We start from the raw sequence: 23201 nt of genomic DNA, 5'->3' as shown, positions 1-23201 counted from the left end.
ATTCATCACATTTTTCAACTGAAACGGATTCAGGGAAGACATGAGAAATGATGTTTACTAGCCGGTCTATATTTCTGAACAGGGCAGCTGAGTTATTATTAGATGAATCGATTAAGTAGTTTTTTCATGCTGATTTCACTTTACTGTGGTAATTCTGCAATGTTGTTTTCTTCCAGATATAATTTTAGTTACATTTGGTGCCACACCATCAGTTCCTATCTCTGTATTTGAATGTTTGAACTAACTCATTTCCATCTTCTGAGAGGGGAGGGAGAAACTGTATCATGTCCGAGAAGCCCATGTCACTGGAAATAATGCTGAGATAACGCTGAGATTGTGCGCTTTTCATCGACTGTTCTAATAGATAATGACATATTAAAAAAGACACCAAAATGAACAGAGATTGCAACGTCAGTAATTTCAGTATTATTATTATCTATGTATTTAGAAAAGATCAAGTCTAAAGTGTAGCCGTACCCAGAGCCGGCCCTGACCAATGTGGTGCCCTAGGCGAGATTTTGGTTGGTGCCCACTGCATCATCAATCATTGGCTTGATTGTGTCACTATTAAAGAAACAAATAAAAAGCAAATGACTTAAATATTACCATATAACAAGCAATAAATATAAAGGTGTTGCACAAAAATATTTAAAAACTATTTTACATAACAATTCTAATTGGATAATATGATTGGTTGATAAAACTGCCAATCTATAATAAAAGCTCTCAATGTAAAAGGCAGGCGTATGTGACAGATAAACAGAAGTTCCTGGGGGAGGGCCTTTCTTTCTTTTACCTAGAAACAACGTGAAATATTCTAATTGGTTGATTTTTTATTTCAGCACTGTCACGTCCAGCCCCTCCCTCCTCCCTGGTCCCGCCTAGCTCCCCGCTCCCATTCGTTCCTCCCTCTGTCTGTCACGCCCCCTCGTTAGTGCCCACACACCTGAGTCTCGTTTCACCGTCTTGTCTCTGTGTATAAAGAACCCCGAGTGTTTCATTCCCTTGTCGGTCATTCCCTGTACGTAAGTTCCTCCTTGTTCCTCAGTTGTACCTTGATTTCTGTTCATGCCTTTGCCCTTGTAACCTCTCTGTTTTGTTTCTAGTCTTTGTGTGTTGGTTTGGTTCCCCCCCGTGTTTCATGCTTGTGTTTACTTCGTGTTTGTTACTCGTCTTAGGTAATCTCTTGTAGTTTATATTCCTTGTCTGTTTAGTTCTTAGTCTACGCTGTTGTTGTCCCAGCATCATCGCTCCCCTCATTGTATACCTCCCCTCATATATGTTTCGTAGTTCTAGGTCCATTGTGGTTTTTGCGTTTACGTTCTCTGTAGTTTAACTTACCCGTGTCGTTGGTGTTACCTCCCTGTCGTTAGCCTAGCTCCCTCTGCCTTCTGTGGTTAGTCGTGTTTGTCTCTCTTTTCATTAAAACCCTTTAAATTCTGCAAGTGCGTCATGCCTGCCCGTCACAAACGTTACAAGCACTAAGTTTTTTTTCCAGCACAAGTACGAAAAGTGGATTTGAAAGCCGATTTATAGGGAAAAATACAAATTATTGGTGAAGCGTTTTTAACATATATTACATATAATAGATAAAGCATCCTTTTTAAGATCAATTAACCTTCAGAGAAGGCGTTGAAGTCCCTGACGGTTCGCCAATGGTATAGTGTTAATTCACCACATATTACCATTATTACCTGTTTTTTGCCGCCTTTCTTCCTCCACTTTTCTCCTTTTTCTACCCTGGGCACCAGAGGACTTCTGCCTTTTTGACGTCTTTTCGAGGAGATGTCACTCACTCTGTGGTGTCTTTTCCCCCCCCCACAGAGAAACAGTAACGAGGTGCGCAGAGCGCGCGCGGGAGGGTATATTATAAAAGACTAATATTATTAAAAAATGAAATTATGATTGTGGTCTTTGCTTGTTTTCACATTTATTAATTGTTCATTTGTAAAAAAAAAAAAAAAAAACAAAAAAAACGCATGCACGCGAGCGCCCCCCTGGACAGACGGCGCCCCTAGCATTTGCCTATGTCGCCTAATGGAAGGGCCGGCCCTGGCCGTACCTATGAGTTGGACCTGATATATGTTTATGAGATCAAAAAAGTTAAGCATCCTCATGAATTCTGAAATGTTTGGATTTGTGGATATATCCATGTGAATATTAAAATCCCCAGTAATTAAAACATAATCAAAATCATAGAAAGCATTTCTGCAAAATCTTTGAGAAAGTCTGTATGTAGTCTGGGAGGATGATAGATAACAATCAATAGAACTGGATAAGTACTGTTGAGTTGTTCTGCCAGATATTCAAACGTAGGATGTTTCCCTAATGAGATCTGCTTACAGCGGAATGCTTTATGGTAGAAACGTGCAACACCACCACCTTTCTTATTTACTCTAGAGACATTAAAATAGTTAAAATTGGGAGGGGAAGCTTCATTAAGCACCATTGCTCCATTGCTATCAAGCCAAGTCTCTGTTAAAAAAAGAAAGTCCAGACAATAATCTTCAATTAACAAGCTATTATAAAAGACTTGTTTTTGAGTGTGCAGACATTTAGTGTGGAGACTTTGAAGACTTGATGTGGTCAATCAACATAGTTTACATTACTTGTGCATTTCACTGGGATCAAATTTTGTTTGCTACAGTGTCTTGTACTACTACATTTTTGTCTGATTACATTTTTATTTTGAGTCTGAGAGCCATGCCACCAGCTATATAAATTAATTGGAATGTAACACTGACTAGGAGCATAGATTTACACATAGATTCACACAAATATGGTTCCTCTTAAGCAATAATATAATGTAAATGTAAAAATGTAAATGTGCCATATTTGTCAATGGTGATTTTCACCTCAGTCAAAATTTGTGCTCTGCATTTACCCATCTGTGCAGTTGACACACACACACACACACACACACTAGTGATTACTAGGGGGCTGTGGTGCACACCTGCACAGAGCGGTGGGCAGCCCTAGCCCGGCGCCCAGGGAGTAGTTGGTGTTAGGCATTTTGCTCAAGGGCACCTCAGTCATGGCCTCGGACCTGGGAATTGAACCCAGGACCCTCTGGTCACAAGACTAGTTCCCTAACCACCAGAGATATCAATTGATGTCAAAAGATCTCACCAGAGACGTCCATAATTTATTCCCGGTGCTTGTTCTAAAAATCTAACTGTTACTGGCAACCACAATTATTTTTCTTGATTTCTTTTAGTGTTTCTTAAAGCCAGAAAGTTGCCATTTGAAATTCCTTTAGTTTTTTGTCATGTCTGTGATCTTTTTTTCTACAAAATTAAACAACTGAAGGAACATCCTCAGAGACTGGTGATTCCATAATTTTTGTAGTGGCACTGACAACATGACTAAATATTTTGCCTGCCTTGTTCATAGGCAGTGGCACACAGACTAGGTATTCTGATGGCACTGACAAATTAACTGACCTTGCTTTTGAGGCAAAAACAAAGAATTTTGAGTGAAGTATGTGCTTTTGCAGGTATTTCATTGAATTTTGCAGTTTACACTCACTGTTTTGAGAAATGCACTTGGTTCTGAGGTAGGTTGTAACAAAGGAACAGCATGTATTTGATATCAACTCACGAGGGCTGTGATATTTGAATTGAGTTCTGAGTTTGGTCCATTTGTAGTAAACAAATGTGTGTACTCTTTGTATAAGTTTGAGATCTATAGCTCTAAAATTCAGTTACAGGTTCTGAATCAAAAAGTGTTACAACCATACCCAGTCTCCCCTATATATCTGTGTATATATATATTATATTATATATATATATATATATATATATATATATATATATATATATATATATATATACACATTTTAGGAATATGCATGTAAATTACCATTCAGTGCGTCACTGCATTATTTATTTCTTTAGGAGTGAAGAGGTTGTCACAGCGGCATGGGAGGCCAGAGGTCCTGTTTTTTCTCATTTCGCTTCCGGAAAGATCTTTTTTTTTTTTTTTGTACAATTCACCATAAAACAAAGCAGGTGTAAAAACAAAAACCCTAAGGGAACTTGTTCATGCCTTGAGATAATTAAAACATACTGCACCCTTGATATGTGGAACGAGGTATGTAGAATTAAGTGTATCGGTTATATTTGTGTATCTGTCTACTTCCTCGAATGTGTGAAAACTATAGGTATCTTTCTTGTATGTTTTCTTTCTTATAGTTTTCAAGAAGATGATTTGTACTTGAAGTCCAACAAAACAAAAATTTTAGCACCCATTTTCAAGGGCTGCTACAATACATATACAGAATATATATATTTTAAGAATATACATGCCGTATATAAGGGTGGTAATAAGGTGGTCCATTCTCATGCCCTTTCAGACCTCCACCCAATGGCTTGTACTTTACGTCACTACACTGGAATGTACTTCCTTTTGCATGAGACTTCCCTGCGATGCCTGGAACAGACCACACAGCGCAAATCACTTGGATGTAAACAAGCTACTCTGTGTGTGATGTTAGTGGTCCAGAAACGCTGGTTTGTGTCCGTTTTTTTTTTTGTACAATTTTATTTGGTATAGGAAAGTCTTGAACTACTACTAACAAGAAGCAGTAATGGAAATCTGTGTTTTTCTGCTTTTGGTACTGGTTCAGCATGCTGTTTCAGACTCTTCTAATGGTATGTAGATACATTAAAACTTTTGCTCCTAGATGTCATTAGTATTGAAACTCAAAACCTGTGAATATGTCCCTAACTCTATACATAATGGTTTGCATGGATGGTCTAAAATCTTACACAATAGTTATTTAATGCACATAAAAAGTCTTAGCTAGAAAAATTTAATTTTTCCTACAGTTCCAGTTATTCAGTGCTTCAACACAGTCGTTAGCTTCAAATCTGGGATCTGTTTTGGAAAGATTTTTGACACTGTGGCCCTACACTCAATTATTTGAATGAGTAATCAACCACCCAATTAGGGCAAACCAGGTTTATCAATAAATTCCTTTGTGATTGCTATGTACAGGCTTCCTCAATAAAATAGTTATTTATCCATATAAGGTGTAAAGAGAATTTAATGTAGGTAATGGTGGTAGTTATAACAGATGATTAACAGGTGATTATCTGCACAATTTAAGATCTCGTACATTCTTTATTCAACAAACTGTAAAACTATTATGAACTGAATGAATATGATTAAAAACATTTGTATATCAGAAAAATATTAATGTTTTACATTAATCACATTTTGTTACTGTTTTATTAAACATTTTTATGTTAAAAAAGGTCTTACTGTTTAATATATCCCAATACAACACAGACAAGTTTTACCCTGTCATAGGATTCATGCATCTGTATGGCATTTGGAAAAATGTTTTATAAGATTGGAAGAAAAAAAAAAAACAGAATAAAACAGGACTCATGTTTTGATTTGAACAATGTCAATTTGGGGCAAATCTGAACTTGTTAATCATGTAATTGTTTGAAATGAGCTGGGAATCAAAGTCACAAAACTAGAAAGTAACATAAATACAACAAGAACACAACACAGTGGGCAACACGGTGGCTTGGTGGTTAGCACGTTTGCCTCTCAGCACTGGGGTCTTGTGTTCAAGTCCCTATCTGAGTGGAGTTTCCATGTTCTCCCTGAGTCTGTGTGGGTTTCCTCCGGGGTCTCCGGTTTCCTCCCACAGTCCAAAAACATGGAGATTAGGTAAATTGGCATTCCCTGATTCCCTGACAAATTCTTCCCAAGTGTGCAACTGTGTGTCTCTGTTCAATAAAAAGCAGATGTCTGAGTGTCTGTGCTTGTATGCCCAGTGGTGGATGGTGCTCTGTCACTAGGGTCTGTCCTCTCTCCCCTTCCTGCACCCCATTCAGTCCCCCAGGGGGCTGTGGCTTCCGGTAGAGAGTACGCTGTGTGCAATTGGCTGTTGCTTCTTGCTGGTGTGTGATTGGTCATGTAAGAATTGTACCTGTGTTTAAATTGTAAATCAACCTTGGGTATCTTGAAAGGCGCTATATAAATTGAACATTCATTCATTCAACTCAAAAAGAAAACAAAACTGATAAGAAATGTAGAAGCCAGACAGAATTTACAGGAATATGATGGCAAGGCAGGAAGCAAGCTAAGACACAACCACAACATCAAAGGGGTTGTTTGTTTTTTAGGTGCCTTTTGAAACTGCCAACATATTTATTACAGATTTATTACATATTTATTAGAGATAAGGATATATTACAGATTTAATAAAATGATTTCTGAATGGTACAGATTGTCAAGGGATCTTGATTATGATTGTACAGATTCTTATTTGATGTTAAGTATCCAGTTTTCTTTGTAATCTGCCATTTATGCATGTTTAGACATAATGATTGGTTGATAAGTTGATTGTTTTGACCTCTCTCTCCAGGGCTTAGTAAGGTCTCCAGTTTCAAACTCTTGGGCATAGTGTCTGTCCTGTAAACAACAGAACCACATTGCATATCTAATTCATTCTAAATAAACATGGCTGACTCACAAATCTAATTTCTACGCAGGCAGTAACCCACGCGGCTTTGCAGTGTACAGACAGACAGAGGCTGTCACCTATGAGCCCCTCGACTATGCTTCCCGGGACGAGGAGTCCAGGTTGGACCACAAAGGTCAAAACCCACGAAAAGGGAACAGTATCTTTCTTCAGGATCAGCGAGGTCGCATGTCTCTGCATAGTCGGTTACGGATGTACAACAGCTCCAACCTGAGTCCAGCCATCTATAATGTTACTGTGCTCCGAATCTCAGATCAGATGACACTCTTCCTCCGGGGACCCTTGGCCTCTTACTTCATCCCCACCATCTACACCCTCGTCTTCCTCAGCAGTGTGCCTCTGAATGCTGTAGCGTTCGTGGTGTTTTCATGCCGCGTCCCACGGAAGAAGCCAGCGACAGTGTTCATGTCTCAGCTGGCGCTGTCCGACCTGCTGTTCGGTCTGCTGCTGCCGCTGAAGGTGCTCTATTACGCTCACGGGTCCGACTGGCCGTTTGGAGAGGCGGCTTGCCGCGCAGTTACTGCTGCGTTTTACGGCTACATGAACTCCTCCGCACTGCTAATAATGTGCATGGCCGTGGACCGTGCGTTTGCCCTGGCACTCCCCGTCGCCTCCATGCGGTGGCGTGGACCACGCAGCGCGGCTCTGGTGTGTGGGGTGGCGTGGCTGCTGGCCCTGATTGGGGCGGCGCCTCTGCTGACCATGCAGCAGACGATGCAGATTGCACAGGTGGGCATCACCTGTCACGACGCGTTGGAGCCACATGACCCCCGCTACCTGTGGCTGTTTTCCTCCCTCGCTTGCGTCTTTTTCCTCCTGCCTCTGGCTGTGACGGCCACCTGCTACGGCATCGTCATCCGCGCTCTCCGGCCAAAAAAGTCCCTCCACGGATCGTCGACGTGGTCGTCGCTGTCGAGAAAAAGGAAGAGAGCTGTTGCCATGACAATCGCTGTGGCGGTGGAGTTTGTGGCGTGCTTTGCGCCGACGAATGTGATCCTGCTGATGCACTGTGTGCAGCAGACAGCAGGAGGGAGAGATGAAGCAGGCGACAGGTCGTACGCTGCGTACATGCTGGCGGTGTGCATGGGCAGCGTCAGCGCCTGCCTGGACCCGCTGCTCTACTACTACGGCTCTTCACAGTGCAGACACCAGATCAGCATCACCATGTGGTGGAGGAGAGGAGAGCAGGCCCCTACAACCCATCACACGCCCAGCAGCTCAACGCAGAGCAGCCGATGAGGGTGGAGAAAAGTGTGAAAAAGGTTTTGGGGTGGTGTTAGGGTACAAGTTTCCTCTATAACACAAGGAATCAAATAAGACCTGTAATCATCATCTCCATGAAGAGAACGAAATGTTTCCTTGTTATTCTGTCAAGTGTACAATATGTCAGCAATTTGTCACATTTAGAATCTGAGAAGCACAGTTTCCCACAAAGCATACTGAAACTGCTGGTGGGGCAATGCATATAACCACAACAGGTAACCACAAAATATAATCCTCTAATACTCATTTGCAGCAGTAACACAAATAAATTATTAAAAAATCATACATTGTGATTGCTGGATTTTTTTTATTATTTTATTCACTGTATATACTGTGTGTGTGGACATTATTATTGGGTTCCATTTAACCTGTATTTTGTATCCTGGTTACATGCTTGTACAAAGACAATTCCATAAAAGCACCTAGAAAATGGTCTTGCCAGTGGATGTGCTGAACGTTGACGTCCTTATCAGATACTTTAAATGAAAGCTGTGGTTGTGACGGGCAGGGTGAGCAACTCAAAAAGGAAGCGATCACGCCAAGTCTCAGGGAAAGAGGATGGTTTAATAGAAAGTGTGCAAACCAAAAACCTGTGCATTGTTCCAAATGAAGGAAATAATAACCAGCAGTCAACTGGTACAAAGACAAGACATATATAGACGAACAAACGACCCTCAGGTGAGACGGATCACGGGTCCCGCCCACCTGAGGAACGAACATCACGTGACCAAAAACAGGACCGCTGCCGCTGTAACCGGGGGCGACCGGTAGGGGGCCCCCCCACAACGTGACAGTGGTCACAAGATAAAAGTTCACTCTGAGCTCGAACTGATTCCACTTTCCAGTGTAGAATGGAACACCAGATCTTTAGGAGTAAGAGTTATTTTAGGGTTGCTTTTCTCAGATACTTTTCCCTCTTTGCTGCATGTGACTGGTCCATTTTCTCCACCAGCAGATTCTGCTTGCTGGTATTCCTGACTGATGGGCAGAAATCCACAAGGAAGAAACAGGTGTCTGTACAGCACTCATTCTTGTCCCTGACCATCTTCAGCCTTGACAACACAGGGATCTCCTCATTCATAAAAACACAGATTAGAACATAGATATTTACGCAGCGCCACATCCGTTTTAAAGGATTTAAAACAGGTATAATCAGGCTTTAGAACAAGTTGACTGGTTATTACACAGAAGTGTATTTGTGCTGCAGCCACAGAAAAGAAAAAGGGCAGACAAATGGATTAAGGGAACACTTACGATAAGTGCTTACCAACACTAATAATGCTTTTGTTAACAGCCTGTGGGCTACTACATCAATAATCATCCATATTAAAGTAGTTTGCACATTAGTTTCTGACCATCATCAGAAATGAGTCAATTCTGACCATCACGTTATGCAGTTGTTAACATCAAAGGCTATATAATAATGGTTAGCTAATATTAAAATGACAGTTACATTCATTAATTTGTTCATTCCTTTGTTCATATACTCATTATAAAAATGTAATTCAATAAACAATGTCACATGATAGTTTAGATAACACAAAAGCTGTGGTAGGTAGAAACCAGACACATTTACTCACACATGTCATGTTCACTCTGGCAAACTTTGATGGGCCTCCCTCTCACCAGTGTGACACGTGCCTTCAATCAACAAAGCACTAACAACACAACACAACACTAACACTAGCTACTGACTTATATAATCCAAAAAATCCTTGCAAAGTATGGAGAGACAGAGGTTGGTAAAGTTGCATTGAAATAGAGGAAAACAATCACTGCTTTCCATAACCCAAAGAGGATTCAACAACCCATGACATCACTGATGTGACATCGCCACTACATAAAAGACTATATACCAGACCGCACAGATCCTCTCGGTACTATGTGGTGTAGCAGTTTTGAACTAGCAAATTTTGTTAACTAAATGAGTTACCTGTGTTAGCGAGTTTTTTACACTGAATTGTAACAACTCATATCATAATACAAGAAGAAAATGTACAATTTAAGCAAATTTAAGAAAATGTACAATTGATGAAGGACCTTTGGCCAAAACATCTTGTTTCTCTGCAACTTCATGTACATCACTAAAATGTTTAATATACAATGTCTGTTAAACTGTATCTGTATCTACTGGTTATGTAACATCTACTGCTATTAAGATTTCTGTGCTCCTTAATTTAAATTTTATTGTAAACTAGTTGGAGATGGCAGTCATAATAATCCAATTGTACATCTCTAAATATTCAATTACTGTATGAAGTGGCCCATAGCAAGTGTTGCTTTCTGTGGGGAAGCTGTCTGGTGTTTGTTACTTGGTTGTGTTAGACAACTTTAAATCTGCTACCCTCTTCCTCTGAGATAACATGAAATGTTTCACCCTCTTCCTCTCAGCTGTGTGCTCACTACGACACATCAGTGTGTTCTTCACCTGTTTATGGAACTCCTTTGAGATTAATTAAATAGTACACAAATGGGTCCAGACAGCTGTTGAGGCTGGATAGGCATAGAGTAATAGTGTAGAAGCCATAACCAACGTCAGCGTTAAGTCCACTAGCTAGACGAGAGCAAGACACTATTGACATGATGTTACTGGGAGTAAAACATACCAGGAACATCACCAGCACAGTAGTCATGAGAATGATGGCCTTCCTTTTATTTTGGCCTTGTGTTCCGTCTTGTCCTTCTGAGGACATTCTGGAACGCCTGAAATAGAGGAAAATCCTCACATATGCCACTGTACACACCACACAGGGAACTACATATCCCACAATGCCCATAGTCAAGAAGTAACTAATAAGGAAGTGTGATTGATTGACATAATGGAGATCATCCCAGGTGACTACATTTGTTTCGTTAAGCACAACATTAACAGTCTGGTCATACAGATAGAGGGGCACAGAGACACACACACAACGACACACACACTGCGGCCCGGTTATTCCTCTTCTGCTGGGAAAATGGGTGCACTATTACCCAATAGCAGTGTTGCGAATAACGCCGTTAAAAATAACGGCGTTAGGTAACGGCGTCATTTTGTTAGTAACGGGATAATATAATTAATTTTCCTGTCGTTACAACGCCGTTGACGTTACTGGTCATTAAAAGCGGTGCGTTACTATATATTGATATACTAACAGTAATGCGAGCGGACCGCTGCCCAGGCTAGTGAGAAGTAACAGATCTCGATAGATCTCCCTACATCATCCAATTGCACACCCGGAGAGCCAACCGCAGTTTTAGACCTGCAGTTCTAGACGTGCCGTAGTTTTAGATGTATGTAACGTAATATCCAGATAGTGTTTTAGTATGTCGCGGGAGCAGATGGAATAATGATATTTATAAGCAACAATAATATATGATAGATATATGATAATGTCTGAAGGTCATTTTTGGGTTATCGTAATGTTTATGTCATGAAGGATGAATCTGGCAAGCGTTAGTGTGTCTTGGTTCGTTAGTTCTGGCTACCTATTATGGCTAGTAGCTACTTTGATGGCGAACGTAAAATGGACAAAAATTAAGTATTATATTGCGATCGATCGATCGCCAGTGTTTGCGCCAGAGCGAACTGGTAACTCATTGAATCATAGATATGGATCAGAGGTAAATAAACTAGATTTTTTTTTCGGCGTGAGAAATTGGATGTGTGGCGTGTGAGCGAAAAACCCCAAGTATCACATAATATTTGCTAGTTGCATGCCAATAGGCCCTTTTCACAACAAAACGGAAATACGTCACCGCCGGGTAAAACAAGTTCCGGTACTCGCAGAAGATAGTTGTTGTCAATTCACCTCAGCATGGAGCGTGTGTTTACTTCATCCCTGTCGTCGCTGCCGAGACTGAATTTTAAATACGTTTCCAGTATCGTTGGAGAACATTCAACAACGAACGGTTCCAAGTTAAATAGAGGCTACAAATTGTTTGTAGAATAATTTATTCACTTATACCAGGGTAAGCTAACACCAGCTAGCACTAGCTAGGTAACTATTATTTAAGGTATAGCTGGTTCCATTAGTCATCCTACGGAGTGGTAAAACAGTCTATATTATTATGATATATATTATAATATTACAAATGATACTGACAGCTTTAGTTAACAATATCTAGCTAGGTTAAGCTGGGCGTACACTGTGCGATTTGACTATTTTTGCGATCGGGCTGAGTTTCGGTTTGGTAGCTTCTAGCCGTGATCCGATAGCTTCTAGCCGTGATCCGATAGCTTCTAGCCGTGATCCGATAGCTTCTAGCCGTGATCCGATAGCTTCTAGCCCCGATCCGATAGCTTCTAGCCCCGGTTCGCTAGCTTCTAGCCGTGATCCGATAGCATCTAGCTAGAAAAGAGCAAGCTCTCGGCTGGCAGTACACCACGAACATCTACTAGTCGAGAATTTGCTCTTTCAAATGCGGACAGCAACTGTTCCACTGAAACGGCTCTGAAACTAGCTGTGATCCGCTAGCATCCAGCTCTGCTCGATAGCATCCAGCTCTGACCATCACTTTGCTGTCGACTATATTGGACACTGAATAAACAATAACACGTAATAACTTGGTGTGTGTCATGAACTTTATTGATACTGATGTAAACCAAACAATCAATAGCTGACGTCCCTTGGCTTGCTAAAGCTGGGCGTACACTGTACGATATTTTAAATCGTGTACTCAGCTCCAGCTCAAACTACGACTAAATCGCAGGGAGAGTCGGCTCGTGGAGCTGCTTCAACAGTGCGATACTCTCACGAGGAGCGATTTGAATTTCAAACATGTTTGATATTCTTGCGACGCTGCGATTTCTGATCGGGAATTGGTCGTGAGGTGTGAATCGCTCCTTGTTTACCCGTGTAAACTATACGATGCACGACACGCGATTGAGCCGAAACTCAGCCCGATCGCAAAAATAGTCGCACGAGTGAAAAATCGGCTGAAAATGGGCCAAAAATCGCACAGTGTACGCCCAGCTTAACCTAGCTAGATATTGTTAACTAAAGCTGTCAGTATCATTTGTAATATTATAATATATATCATAATAATATAGACTGTTTTACCACTCCGTAGGATGACTAATGGAACCAGCTATACCTTAAATAATAGTTACCTAGCTAGTGCTAGCTGGTGTTAGCTTACCCTGGTATAAGTGAATAAATTATTCTACAAACAATTTGTAGCCTCTATTTAACTTGGAACAGTTCGTTGTTGAATGTTCTCCAACGATACTGGAAACGTATTTAAAATTCAGTCTCGGCAGCGACGACAGGGATGAAGTAAACACACGCTCCATGCTGAGGTGAATTGACAACAACTATCTTCTGCGAGTACCGGAACTTGTTTTACCCGGCGGTGACGTATTTCCGTTTTGTTGTGAAAAGGGCCTATGAACGTATACGAGTAAAATAAATCACTCCTAACATTCTGGAAACGTATGCTTACTCACTGAAAGCATCCGGACATTATGCAATTTTTGCTGATTTTTAATACAAAATAGCCTATGCCAGTAATCCAGTAGTTTAATTAAAAATAAAATCTCTTCAGGAGACAAGCTGTGTGTGTAAATGACAAAATTAATCAAAACTCCCTAAAAGAACAGGGAAAATGAGGCGTACTACTTCTATTTAAATACAAAATATGGTGTACATTATCGTTTAAAACTTGTCAAATGTTAGAGATTTGGCTAAAACAATTGAGAATCAATGGGCATATTTAACAAATAAACTCTTTATACAATGGATTATTACAATATACAAGCCCCCGAGCCTACGGCATGCATTGGAACTGCTGGTCTAGAACTGCAGTTGGCTGTCGTTAGCTACATTCCGAGCCGCTAGGTGGCGCATGTCTAAAACTACAGCACGTCTAGAACTGCAGGTCTAAAACTGCAGGTCCAGAGCCGTAGAAAGAGACTGTTGTGAGGTTTGTTCCAGTCCAAGGAGAGCAACTCTCATATCTATTTTATATTCTTCTGTCAAGAGTATAAGAAGGTTTTGCAACAATATTATGAATTACGAACCTGTTGATCTTTCATAAGAAGAACCAAGATGTTTAGAATATTGAGCTTATACACAGATCCTGGTGTAACATTACTCGAGAGAAGTGGGTGGCTGACCCAAGTGTGGAGAGAGCAGAGGCATATTGGACATACAGGACTCATATTATTGGGGCTGGAACAAAGGGACACACAACCAACTGAGACTGGGGAGACGCTTATGAGGCACTGAATAGAGAAAATACACTGAGTCTAAACCATACACTCAGGAATAACCAAAACACCAAACAAATGACAAGCACACACACATTCATCTCTCTCATACCCACTCCACACAGACACACGCATACATACATCTCCCTCACACACACACACACACACAAATTCATCTCTCTCATACGCACTCCAAACAGACGCGCACACACATACATCTCCCTCACACACATCACACTGACACACAGCTTCATCTCTCTCATACCCACTCCACACACACACACACACACACACACACACACACACACACACACACACACACACACACACAAATACATACATCTCTCATACCCACTCCACAAACACACATACATACATTTTTCTCAAACCTACTCCACACAGACACACACAGTCATGAGTCTGATTTCTGAAAGTTTGAAAATAGCACTAAATAAATTTGAAAATAGCATTAAATACCTTTCTTACCTCACATATGCTGTTTTTCATGCACTTACTACTTGTAATAAGTAGTGTCGATCTTGTAACTTACTTCATCATGAAAAACTGCACATTTAAGTCATTAGATTAATAAAATTATGCTCATTTTACACATTAGCTTATTGGTGTGTGCAACCACTAATGTAACAGAGGCAGGAAGTAGATATTGTATCAGCTTCCACAGTGAGGAGATAAATCATTTGTGAGTGGTGTTATTAAAAACACTTAGGGAAGACTTCTGAGTTATCAATTATCCCAGAAAGATGAGTCAACACAGGGTGCATAAGTGTGGAAGAAAGAAGGTGAATTGATGCTCCAACCTGCCTATTTCAACCATTCTGCATCAAGGAATAAGATGTTACTTTTTTTAAGGCTACAGATGTGTATTTATGAATTATATTTAATGATTTGCAATAAGACAAACAAAATATGTATATTTAGCATAAGACTGGTGTATGTGACTGGTATAACCATTTAACCAACATGTAGTTCAAGTGTTTGTTTGATGATTTATCAGTCAACAGTTGTTAATTACAAAGTTGTTCATTACAAAACCATACTGGAAACTTTCCAGGTCCATGATAAAAAATTTTTTTTAAATTATTCTTTAGCATCTGCATCTATAATAGCATTTTTAATTTCTATACCTTTCCTTAATGTCTATAACTTTCCATAGCAAAGCTAAAACTTACCATTAAATGAATTATTAGTCTTGTTTAAATCCATCTTCATCTAAATCCAGATTTCTGATGTAGTTGGTACTGATCATCTGGAGTGGATTTACTTTCTGATTCTGACTGTATGAGTCTCCACTTCGTCTTAACTCTGGTTTCAAAGAGATCTGAACAGGCTACAAGCACAGACGTGCTAGAGTGTGTTGACATACAACCCAGTGAAGATAGCAGGAAGTGATGGGAGTAACCTAAGTCACATGAATGGTGTAACATAATTGCATAGTCACATTGCAGATGTTACAGATATATGTAAATTATTTGGAAAAATAACTACATGTACTGTATCATTACATATAGTCACCAACAGTCATGGTACAGCCCCTGACTGCTCTATGTGGCATGGCTGTATGTTTGTCTATGTTTGGTCATTTCGGTATGTATCTTAGTGTGTATTCTGTAAATCGTGTAGTGCTTAGATATACCCCAAAGGAAAATGCCAAATGCACACAGCCCCTTACATTTATTTTAGACACATCCTTACATACATTTCCGTGGGTTTTGTCAAATAAAGTTGCACAAAATCGATAATATATGTGGGTTTCATTTAAGGGTGCAACATTCGGATCACCTGACCTTCATCTCATTGTCGTTATGTGTTACACTTGTTTGTTTTTGTCGTTTGTGTATGGTAGAGTCTTTGGCCTATGTAGTACTTTATGTAGTGATCTGGGTTTAAATGTAAGAATATCTGAAATTTTGTTCTCTTGTAGATATGAGTGAGCTGGTTAGAGAAAGAAGGTCAAAATGTCTAGTGGCCCCCCTTACTATCTCTGGTTTGGTCTAAATAATTGAGGATTCTTTCTGCATCTATTCAGTAAAAAAATTAAGACCTTTCTTCATTACATTGTCTCTGTTTCAAATGGAAATGAAATGATGTGGGGCCCCAGCTTTGTATGAACCACTGACCTATATAAGTGTCACGTATGGCCTCGCCCCCTCCCTTGGCTGTCACTCCGGGTCCCCTTGTGTCTGTGTTTCCGTGCCTGTCTCTCCTGCCCCGCTCGTTTGTCTTCGTCATTCCTTGTTTATTACCACGCCCCTTGTTATTACCGTCACCTGCCCCTCGTTTAATGTCATTGTTTTAAGTCCCGTCATTCCCCAGTCTGGTATCCGTGGTTTTGTCATTCCAGTTTGTTCATGCTGTTGGTCTGTTCCTGTTTGCCGTGAGTTCTGCCGTGTTGTTTGCGTTTTGGTTTACCCGTCCTCCGTGAGTTTTGCCTGCCCTTCCGTTGTTAGCCTGCCTCGTTGTTTCCCTTGTCTGTGATCATGCCTGTTTACGTTTCATGTCTGGATAGCCTGCACGTTATGACCCCTGCCTGTATATACGACTCCGAGTTCGGTATTCCCATGAATAAATCTCGCTCATCTCAGCGTTTGTGTCCGTCTCCTCGCCCCGTTGCGTATGCAACGTTACAATAAGTAAGACTGTTTGAGAGAGGAAGATTCACATTTGACCGAGACCTCTCTCAAGCAAGACCCAGGTGCTTGATTTGATGCCATTATTTTTTGTAATAAACTTATTATTGACAAATAAGACTGGCTTAGACCTCTTCATTCATCATCACAGCCTTGCTACAGAAGAAATACACCTCAGAATATAAGTGTGCGTTTTGTCTGTGTTCGTTGTCAGTTTTAAATGACTTTTAAATGACTTTACAAGACCAACGTCCTCAAATTCAAGGACTGCACCTGGCAGCATTTACCTACTGTTACCCCTGAATATGTTTTCCAAATCGATGTTAATACAATGCAAATTTAAAAGACTGAATGTCATTTCAAGCCATGCATCCTGAAATTTTCTGTGCATGACATTATGCGCTGATTCAACGAAAACTTCACTCACACTCAACATGACTGGCAATTTAGCAATGCACCTGTGAGGAGGTGACATTCACGTAAAGCGGCTACACATACGTTAACTACATACAGGAAACACTAGCTTTCGGTGCTGAACAAACAAACTAATTTCTCTACAGGAGAATGACCAAACTTTTGCAAAGTAAAAGTCAGCATAGGCCCTGTAGAATCAATATAATTTTAAATGAATCTATAGTTCTAATCTCATTATATGGCTTTGCTCCTCTGTTTTATGTATGTACTGTGTGTGTATATCCACATGTGTATTATTGTTATTATTATTATTATTATTATTTGTCTACTGTCAACGTGTCATTATTTTGCCAGCACATGTTCATTTAAAATTCCAATACCAGTCAACCAGGTATTGGAGTGCTCCTCCCCTACGCTGAGAGTTCAGTAACCTCCGAACATGGTAAGCAGGTCCGTCCAACAGCTGTAATGGAGAAGGCGGTCCCGGTCTTGCCTCAGCACTCAGAGGACCCTCCTGGAAAGGCTTCAGGGCTGACACATGGAACGCACTGGATACTCTTCTGTCCCCCGGCAGGCGTAGCTGGTAGGTAACAGGGTTGATATGTCTAGCGATGATGTAGAGACCCGCGTAGCGGTCCGCCAGCTTACCTCTCGGTCCGAGACTGCAATCACTGGTCGATACACATACCTTATCCCCTACCCTGTACTCAGGGGCTTCACTCTTCTGACGATCCTCTTTCGCTTTAAAGCATCTCACAGCCGCCTGCAGCTTACGGTGAGTAACTGCCCACAAGCGTTCACTTCTCTTGCACCATTCTTCCACTATTGGTTGGGCAGATGTGGCAGCGTTCCAGGGATATAGAGCCGGCTGTCTCCCTAGAACACATTCAAAAGGTGTTACTCCAGTGCTGGACTGAACCAAGGAGTTCTGAACATACTCAGCCCAGGTGAGTAGCGAACTCCAGGTGTCGGGGTACTCGCTGCAATAAGCGTGCAGGAATCGTCCCAGCTCTTGGTTTGCGCGTTCTACATCATGGATGTCAGACTGACCGTGATGTTCAGCTTGGCGAGGAACTCCCTCCAAACCCAGGAGGTGAATTGTGGTCCTTGATCGGATACAATGTCCTCCGGCAGTCTATACAGGCGAAACACCTCGCGGAACAGCGCCTCTGCTGTCTCAAGTCAAGTCAAGTCAAGTGGATTTTTATTGTCATTACATCCGAGTACAGGTACACAGTGTTATGAAATTTTGTTCCTCCGGAACCGTGGTGCAACACAAATCAACAGTACAACAGACAACTTAAAGTGCGACAGGGTAACAGTACAATGTGCAAAATGTGCAGTATGGGGCAATCTCACAACAAAACACTACAATAAATACAATAAATACAACAGGCCAGAGACAATTGACAGACATGATGGTGTAAAGTGCTGGTACAGTGCAATGTGGTCTGAGTGGTGTCAGAGATGAGTGATATACTGTGTCATATGGAACATGAACACAGTGGTTCTGTGGGGGGTTCAGTGCAGTCTTTTTGTGCATGTGTGGGGTCAGATCAGTGTTGGTGTGTGTCAGTTCCGTCTTTGAGAGTTGAGGAGCCTGACTGCCTGGTGGATGAAGCTGTTAAAGAGTCTGGAAGTGGAGGCTCAGATGCTCCTGTATCTTTTGCCGGATGGCATCAGAGTGAAGAGACTGTGTGATGGGTGGGATGGGTCTTCCACAATGTTGGTGGATTTTCGGATGCAGCATGTGGTGTAGATGTCACTGATGGAGGGGAGAGAGACTCCAATGATCTTCACAGCTGTCCTCACTATCCGCTGTAGGGTCTTGCGCTCCGAGATGTTGCAGCTCCTGAACCAGACGGTAATGCAGGTGCTCAGGATGTTCTCTACAGTCCCTCTGTAGAACATGGTGAGGATGGGAGGTGGAAGGTGTGCTTTCCTCAGTCTCCGCAGGAAGTAGAGGCGCTGCTGGGCTTTCTTTGTTATGGAGCTGGTGTTGAGGGACCAGGTGAGGTTCTCTGCTATGTGGACACCGAGGAACTTGGTGTTCTTCACAATCTCCACAGCAGAGCCGTTGATGTTCAGCGGGTGGTGGTCACCTGGTGTTCTTCTGAAGTCAACAACCATCTCTTTGGTTTTATCCACATTTAGGGATAGGTTGTTGGTCCTGCACCAGTCTGTTAGCCACTGAACCTCCCCCCTGTATGCTGACTCATCGTTCTTGCTGATGAGGCCAACTATGGTTGTGTCATCAGTGAACTTGACAATGTGATTTGAGCTGTACTTTGCAGTACAGCAGGGGTCACCAACCTTTTTGAAACTGGGAGCTACTTCTTAGATACCAATTATTGCGGAGGGCTACCAGATTGATACAGTTCAATCAAACGAAAGTTGTTGCGCGGGGTCGGGGGGGCGACGAACGAAAGTTGTTGAGCTTGGGGGTGGGTTGCTAAGCGAGTGTCGATTGCTAAGTGGGAAGACCGCTACCAACCGCAGACAATCTCTAATAGTAGCAAAAAAAATTAAAATGATGCAGCGCATCTGGAAGGGAGGCATCAATGTTACAGGCAGGTGGAGTTGGCTTGTAGTTCTTGATGGCCTGGATGCCCTGCCACATGCGCCGAGTGTCAGCAGTGTCCTGGAAGTGGGCGTGGATTTTCTTTGCGTAAGTGCGCTTTGCCTCTCTGATACCCCAGCTTGGCTCTAGCTGTTCTGAGGCCTACCATGTCCCCTGACTTGAAGGCCTTGTCCCTGGTTCTCAGCAGCCTACGCACCTCTGGAGTCATCCACGGCTTCTGCTTGGGGAATGTTGTGATGGTTTTGGAGACAGTAACATCATCAATGCACTTGCTGATGTAGCCAGTCTCTGACTCTGTGTACTCCTCCAGATTGATGGAGGCATCAGATGTAGCAGCTTCTCTGAACATGTCCCAGTCAGTGCGCTCAAAACAGTCCTGAAGAGCAGAGGTGGCTCCTGGAGGCCAGGTTGTCACTTGCTTCAGTTCTGATTTGGTGCGTCTGATGAGCTGTCTGTATGCTGGGATGAGCATAACAGAGATGTGGTCAGAGTAGCCATAGTGGGGGCGGGGCTATGCTCTGTAGGCTCCAGGGATATTTGTGTAGACCAGATCCAGCATGTTAGCCCCTGGGTTGGAAAGTCCACGTGCTGGTGGAAGTTGGGCAGCAGAGCCTTCAGGTTACTGTGATTGAAGTCTCCAGCAACAATAAACAGTCCATCAGGGTGTGAGTTTGGAGTGTGCTGATAGTGCTATACAGCTCACTCAGAGCAGCGTTGGCCTTTGCATTAGGTGCTACATCAGGGGTGCCCACAGTTTTCAGCTTGCGAGCTACTTATAAGATGACCAAGTCAGAAAGATCTACCGGGGTGGCGGCGAACGTAATTTGTTGAGCGGGGGGGGCGAACGTAATTTGTTGAGTGGATTGCAGATTGGCTACAACCGTCAGTGCAGATGTGCGATTCATCTACTACTATTTTATGTGACGCGATCTACGCACATTCCTTCGCGATCGACCGGTCGATCGCGTTCAACGTAATGAGCACCCCTGTGCTACATACACCGCTACGATGTAAACAGTGTTCAGTTCCTTCGGCAGATAAAACGGTCTGGCTCTAAAGACAGCAAACTCCACCAGCAGAGAACAGTAGCTGGAAACCAGCGTAGCATTTCTACACCATTCTGTGTTGATGTAGACACACAGCTCCCCTCCGCGGGTCTTACCGGACAGCTCTGCGTCGCGGTCGGCACGAAAGTAGTTCAGGCCGTCCATCTGAATGGCGGAGTCCGGAATGGAGCTTGTTAGCTACGTCGCTGTGAAAACGAACACACAGCAGTCTCTGAACTCGTGCTGGGTTGTTCGCTGAATCCGTAGGTAGTCCAGTTTATTTTCCAGGGAGCAGACGTTCGCGAGGAGAATAGATTGCACGGCAGGCTGGAGTTAGCCATTAGCAAAGCACGGACTCCGGCTCTTTTTCCACACTTCCGGCTCCTCACGCACCGCTTGCAAGGAGCTCTCCTCCGTACAGCAGGCCTCAGAAACACCGTGGACCTTAGCAGGCCTGATGCTAATGGCCTTGCTCGCAGATTGACCGATAGTTTACTCCGTGTTTACTCCGAGTTTCCAGGTTTAGTAGGGTCTGTCTGCCGTAGAAGTGGGTACTGGTCATTTCTTGTAGCAAACTAACGTATGGTAGAGAGTTCGGCTCGGGTTTACGGCAACGAACAAACAAAAAAGCACCCACGCTGTTGGCAACCCTGGAAGTGCTATGAACTTCACCATCTTGGAGAACCAATCTATGATGGTCAGGATGGTGTTGTTACCTTCAGACACAGATAGGTCAGTGACAAAGTAAGTCCACAGCTATGTGCGTCCAGGGCTGCTTGGGAATAGGAAGCGGCAGTAGCTTACCAGCAGGAGGGGTGCACGGCACTTTGCTCCGTGCGCACTCTGCGCACAAGGCAACATGACGCATGATGTCTCGGTGCATGCCTGGCCACCAGTAGCGGGCTCCCAGCACTTGTGAAGTTCACGTGGACCCGGGATGTCCTGTGCCAAGAGACGTATGAGCCCATCTGATAATAGGAGTTTGCTGTGCCGGGGGAACATACCTGCGGTGAGGAGGACACTGGGATTCGGGTTGGCCGCGGAGATCGCCCTGTCGATCTCCCACTCCACAGCACTGAGGAAGCATTCTGCTGGGAGTATCGGTTCTTCCTCCGTGGACTCCCTGCTCTCGGGAAAAGACAGAAAGAGGGCATCGGCTCTGTTCTTCTCACCGGCGGAGCTGAGCTTCTTAGGGAAAAAGGCGATCGGCTTGGGAGAGCTGTACCCACTACCATATCCGAAGTGTCTACCTCGACGATGAAGGGCTTGCTTGGGTCGGGCTGATGTAAGACTGGAGCTGAAGCGAATGCTCTTTTCAACTCCTCAAAAGCCCTCTCCGCCGCAATGTTCCTCTGTAGCCGCTTAACTCCCCCACGCAGTAGATCAGTAAGAGGCCTCGCTATATAACCGAATGAAACGCCTATAAAAGTTCGCGAAACCTAGGAAACGCTGAAGTTTGCGCCGTGTGTGAGGCTTGCTCCATCCCATCACTGCCTCCACCTTGCCGGGATGCATGTGTTCCGAACCTGGCCTAATGATGTAACCAAGGAAGCTTACCTCGGTGAGGTGAAACTCGCACTTCTCAAGCTTACAATAGACCCTATTGCACAGGAGAGTGCCCAGTACAGCACGCATGTCTTGTACATGTCGGTCCATGGAGGGTGAATAAATGAGGATGTCATCAATATAAACGACAACGCATTTATTCAAATACTCATGCAGGACCTCGTCTATGAACGCCTGGAAAAACGACGGTGCCGACACCAAGCCGTAAGGCAAGACCTCCAGTGGACGTACTAAACGCCGTCTTCCATTCATCCTCCTCCCGGACCCGGATGAGGTTGTAGGCGCTGCGCAGATCAAGCTTGGTGAACACCCTCGCTGCCCGCAACTGCTCCAGCGCCGACGGCACCAGAGGAAGAGGGTAGGAGTAGCCCACCAAGAGGGCATTGAGCCCTCAATAATCTACGCACGGCCTCAGACCACTGTCCTTCTTTACGAAGAAAACGCTGGCTGAGGCGGGTGAGGTGGATAGAGTGATGTAACCCTGCGCTAAGGCCTCCCTGACATACTGGTTCATACTGGTTCATGATCTGCTTTTGGGGGGGTAGTGCCTTCCTTCATGGTGATGGTGCAGTCCCAGGGACGGTGTGTGTGACCAGAAGACCACTTTATATGAGGGCTGTGAAAACGGAGCCAGGGCAAACCGAGTGTGATACAATAATATAACAAAATAAAAAAATGAAATGTGCTCTGTGTGACCTTGGATCGTGAGACGGAGGTACGCTGTGTGGTACTGTATCACCCAACCCCCCCCCCCCCACCACAGGCCGGCCATCCAGTGCATGCACACGCCTCGGTTCTTCCAGAAGCTTGAGAGGCACTCCACCAGGGTCCAGTCCATCAACTTGCCCGATGCTCCAGAGTCCACTAGGGCAAAAACCCCCACAAGCCAGCCCTTGAACGGAGAGCAATTTTCCAGTCGAGTTACTCACCTGAGCTCTGCCACCGCTCGGGTGAGCGGGCTTCTTGGCTGCTGCCGTCTCCCCAATCTGCA

At 43.3% G+C, this 23201-nt stretch overlaps 1 protein-coding gene and 1 pseudogene across 1 annotated transcript; one reads left to right on the top strand and one right to left on the bottom strand.

Annotated features, from left to right (window-relative positions):
* The first annotated feature begins 4376 nt into the window (after positions 1-4376).
* On the top strand, positions 4377-8048 carry LOC143481956 (proteinase-activated receptor 1-like). Its single transcript, XM_076980180.1, has 2 exons — positions 4377-4652; positions 6513-8048. Exons 1-2 carry the CDS (start codon positions 4589-4591, stop codon positions 7739-7741), a joined length of 1293 nt encoding a protein of 430 aa, XP_076836295.1. The 5' UTR covers positions 4377-4588; the 3' UTR covers positions 7742-8048.
* LOC143481958 (proteinase-activated receptor 2-like) lies at positions 7324-10738 on the bottom strand (annotated as a pseudogene).
* Between the last annotated feature and the right edge of the window lie 12463 nt (positions 10739-23201).

This window comes from Brachyhypopomus gauderio, chromosome 18 (assembly GCF_052324685.1).
Source record: "Brachyhypopomus gauderio isolate BG-103 chromosome 18, BGAUD_0.2, whole genome shotgun sequence".
NCBI lineage: Eukaryota > Metazoa > Chordata > Actinopteri > Gymnotiformes > Hypopomidae > Brachyhypopomus > Brachyhypopomus gauderio.
Note: the sequence above shows the minus strand (reverse complement) of the source record. Positions and strands in the feature narration are given on the sequence as shown.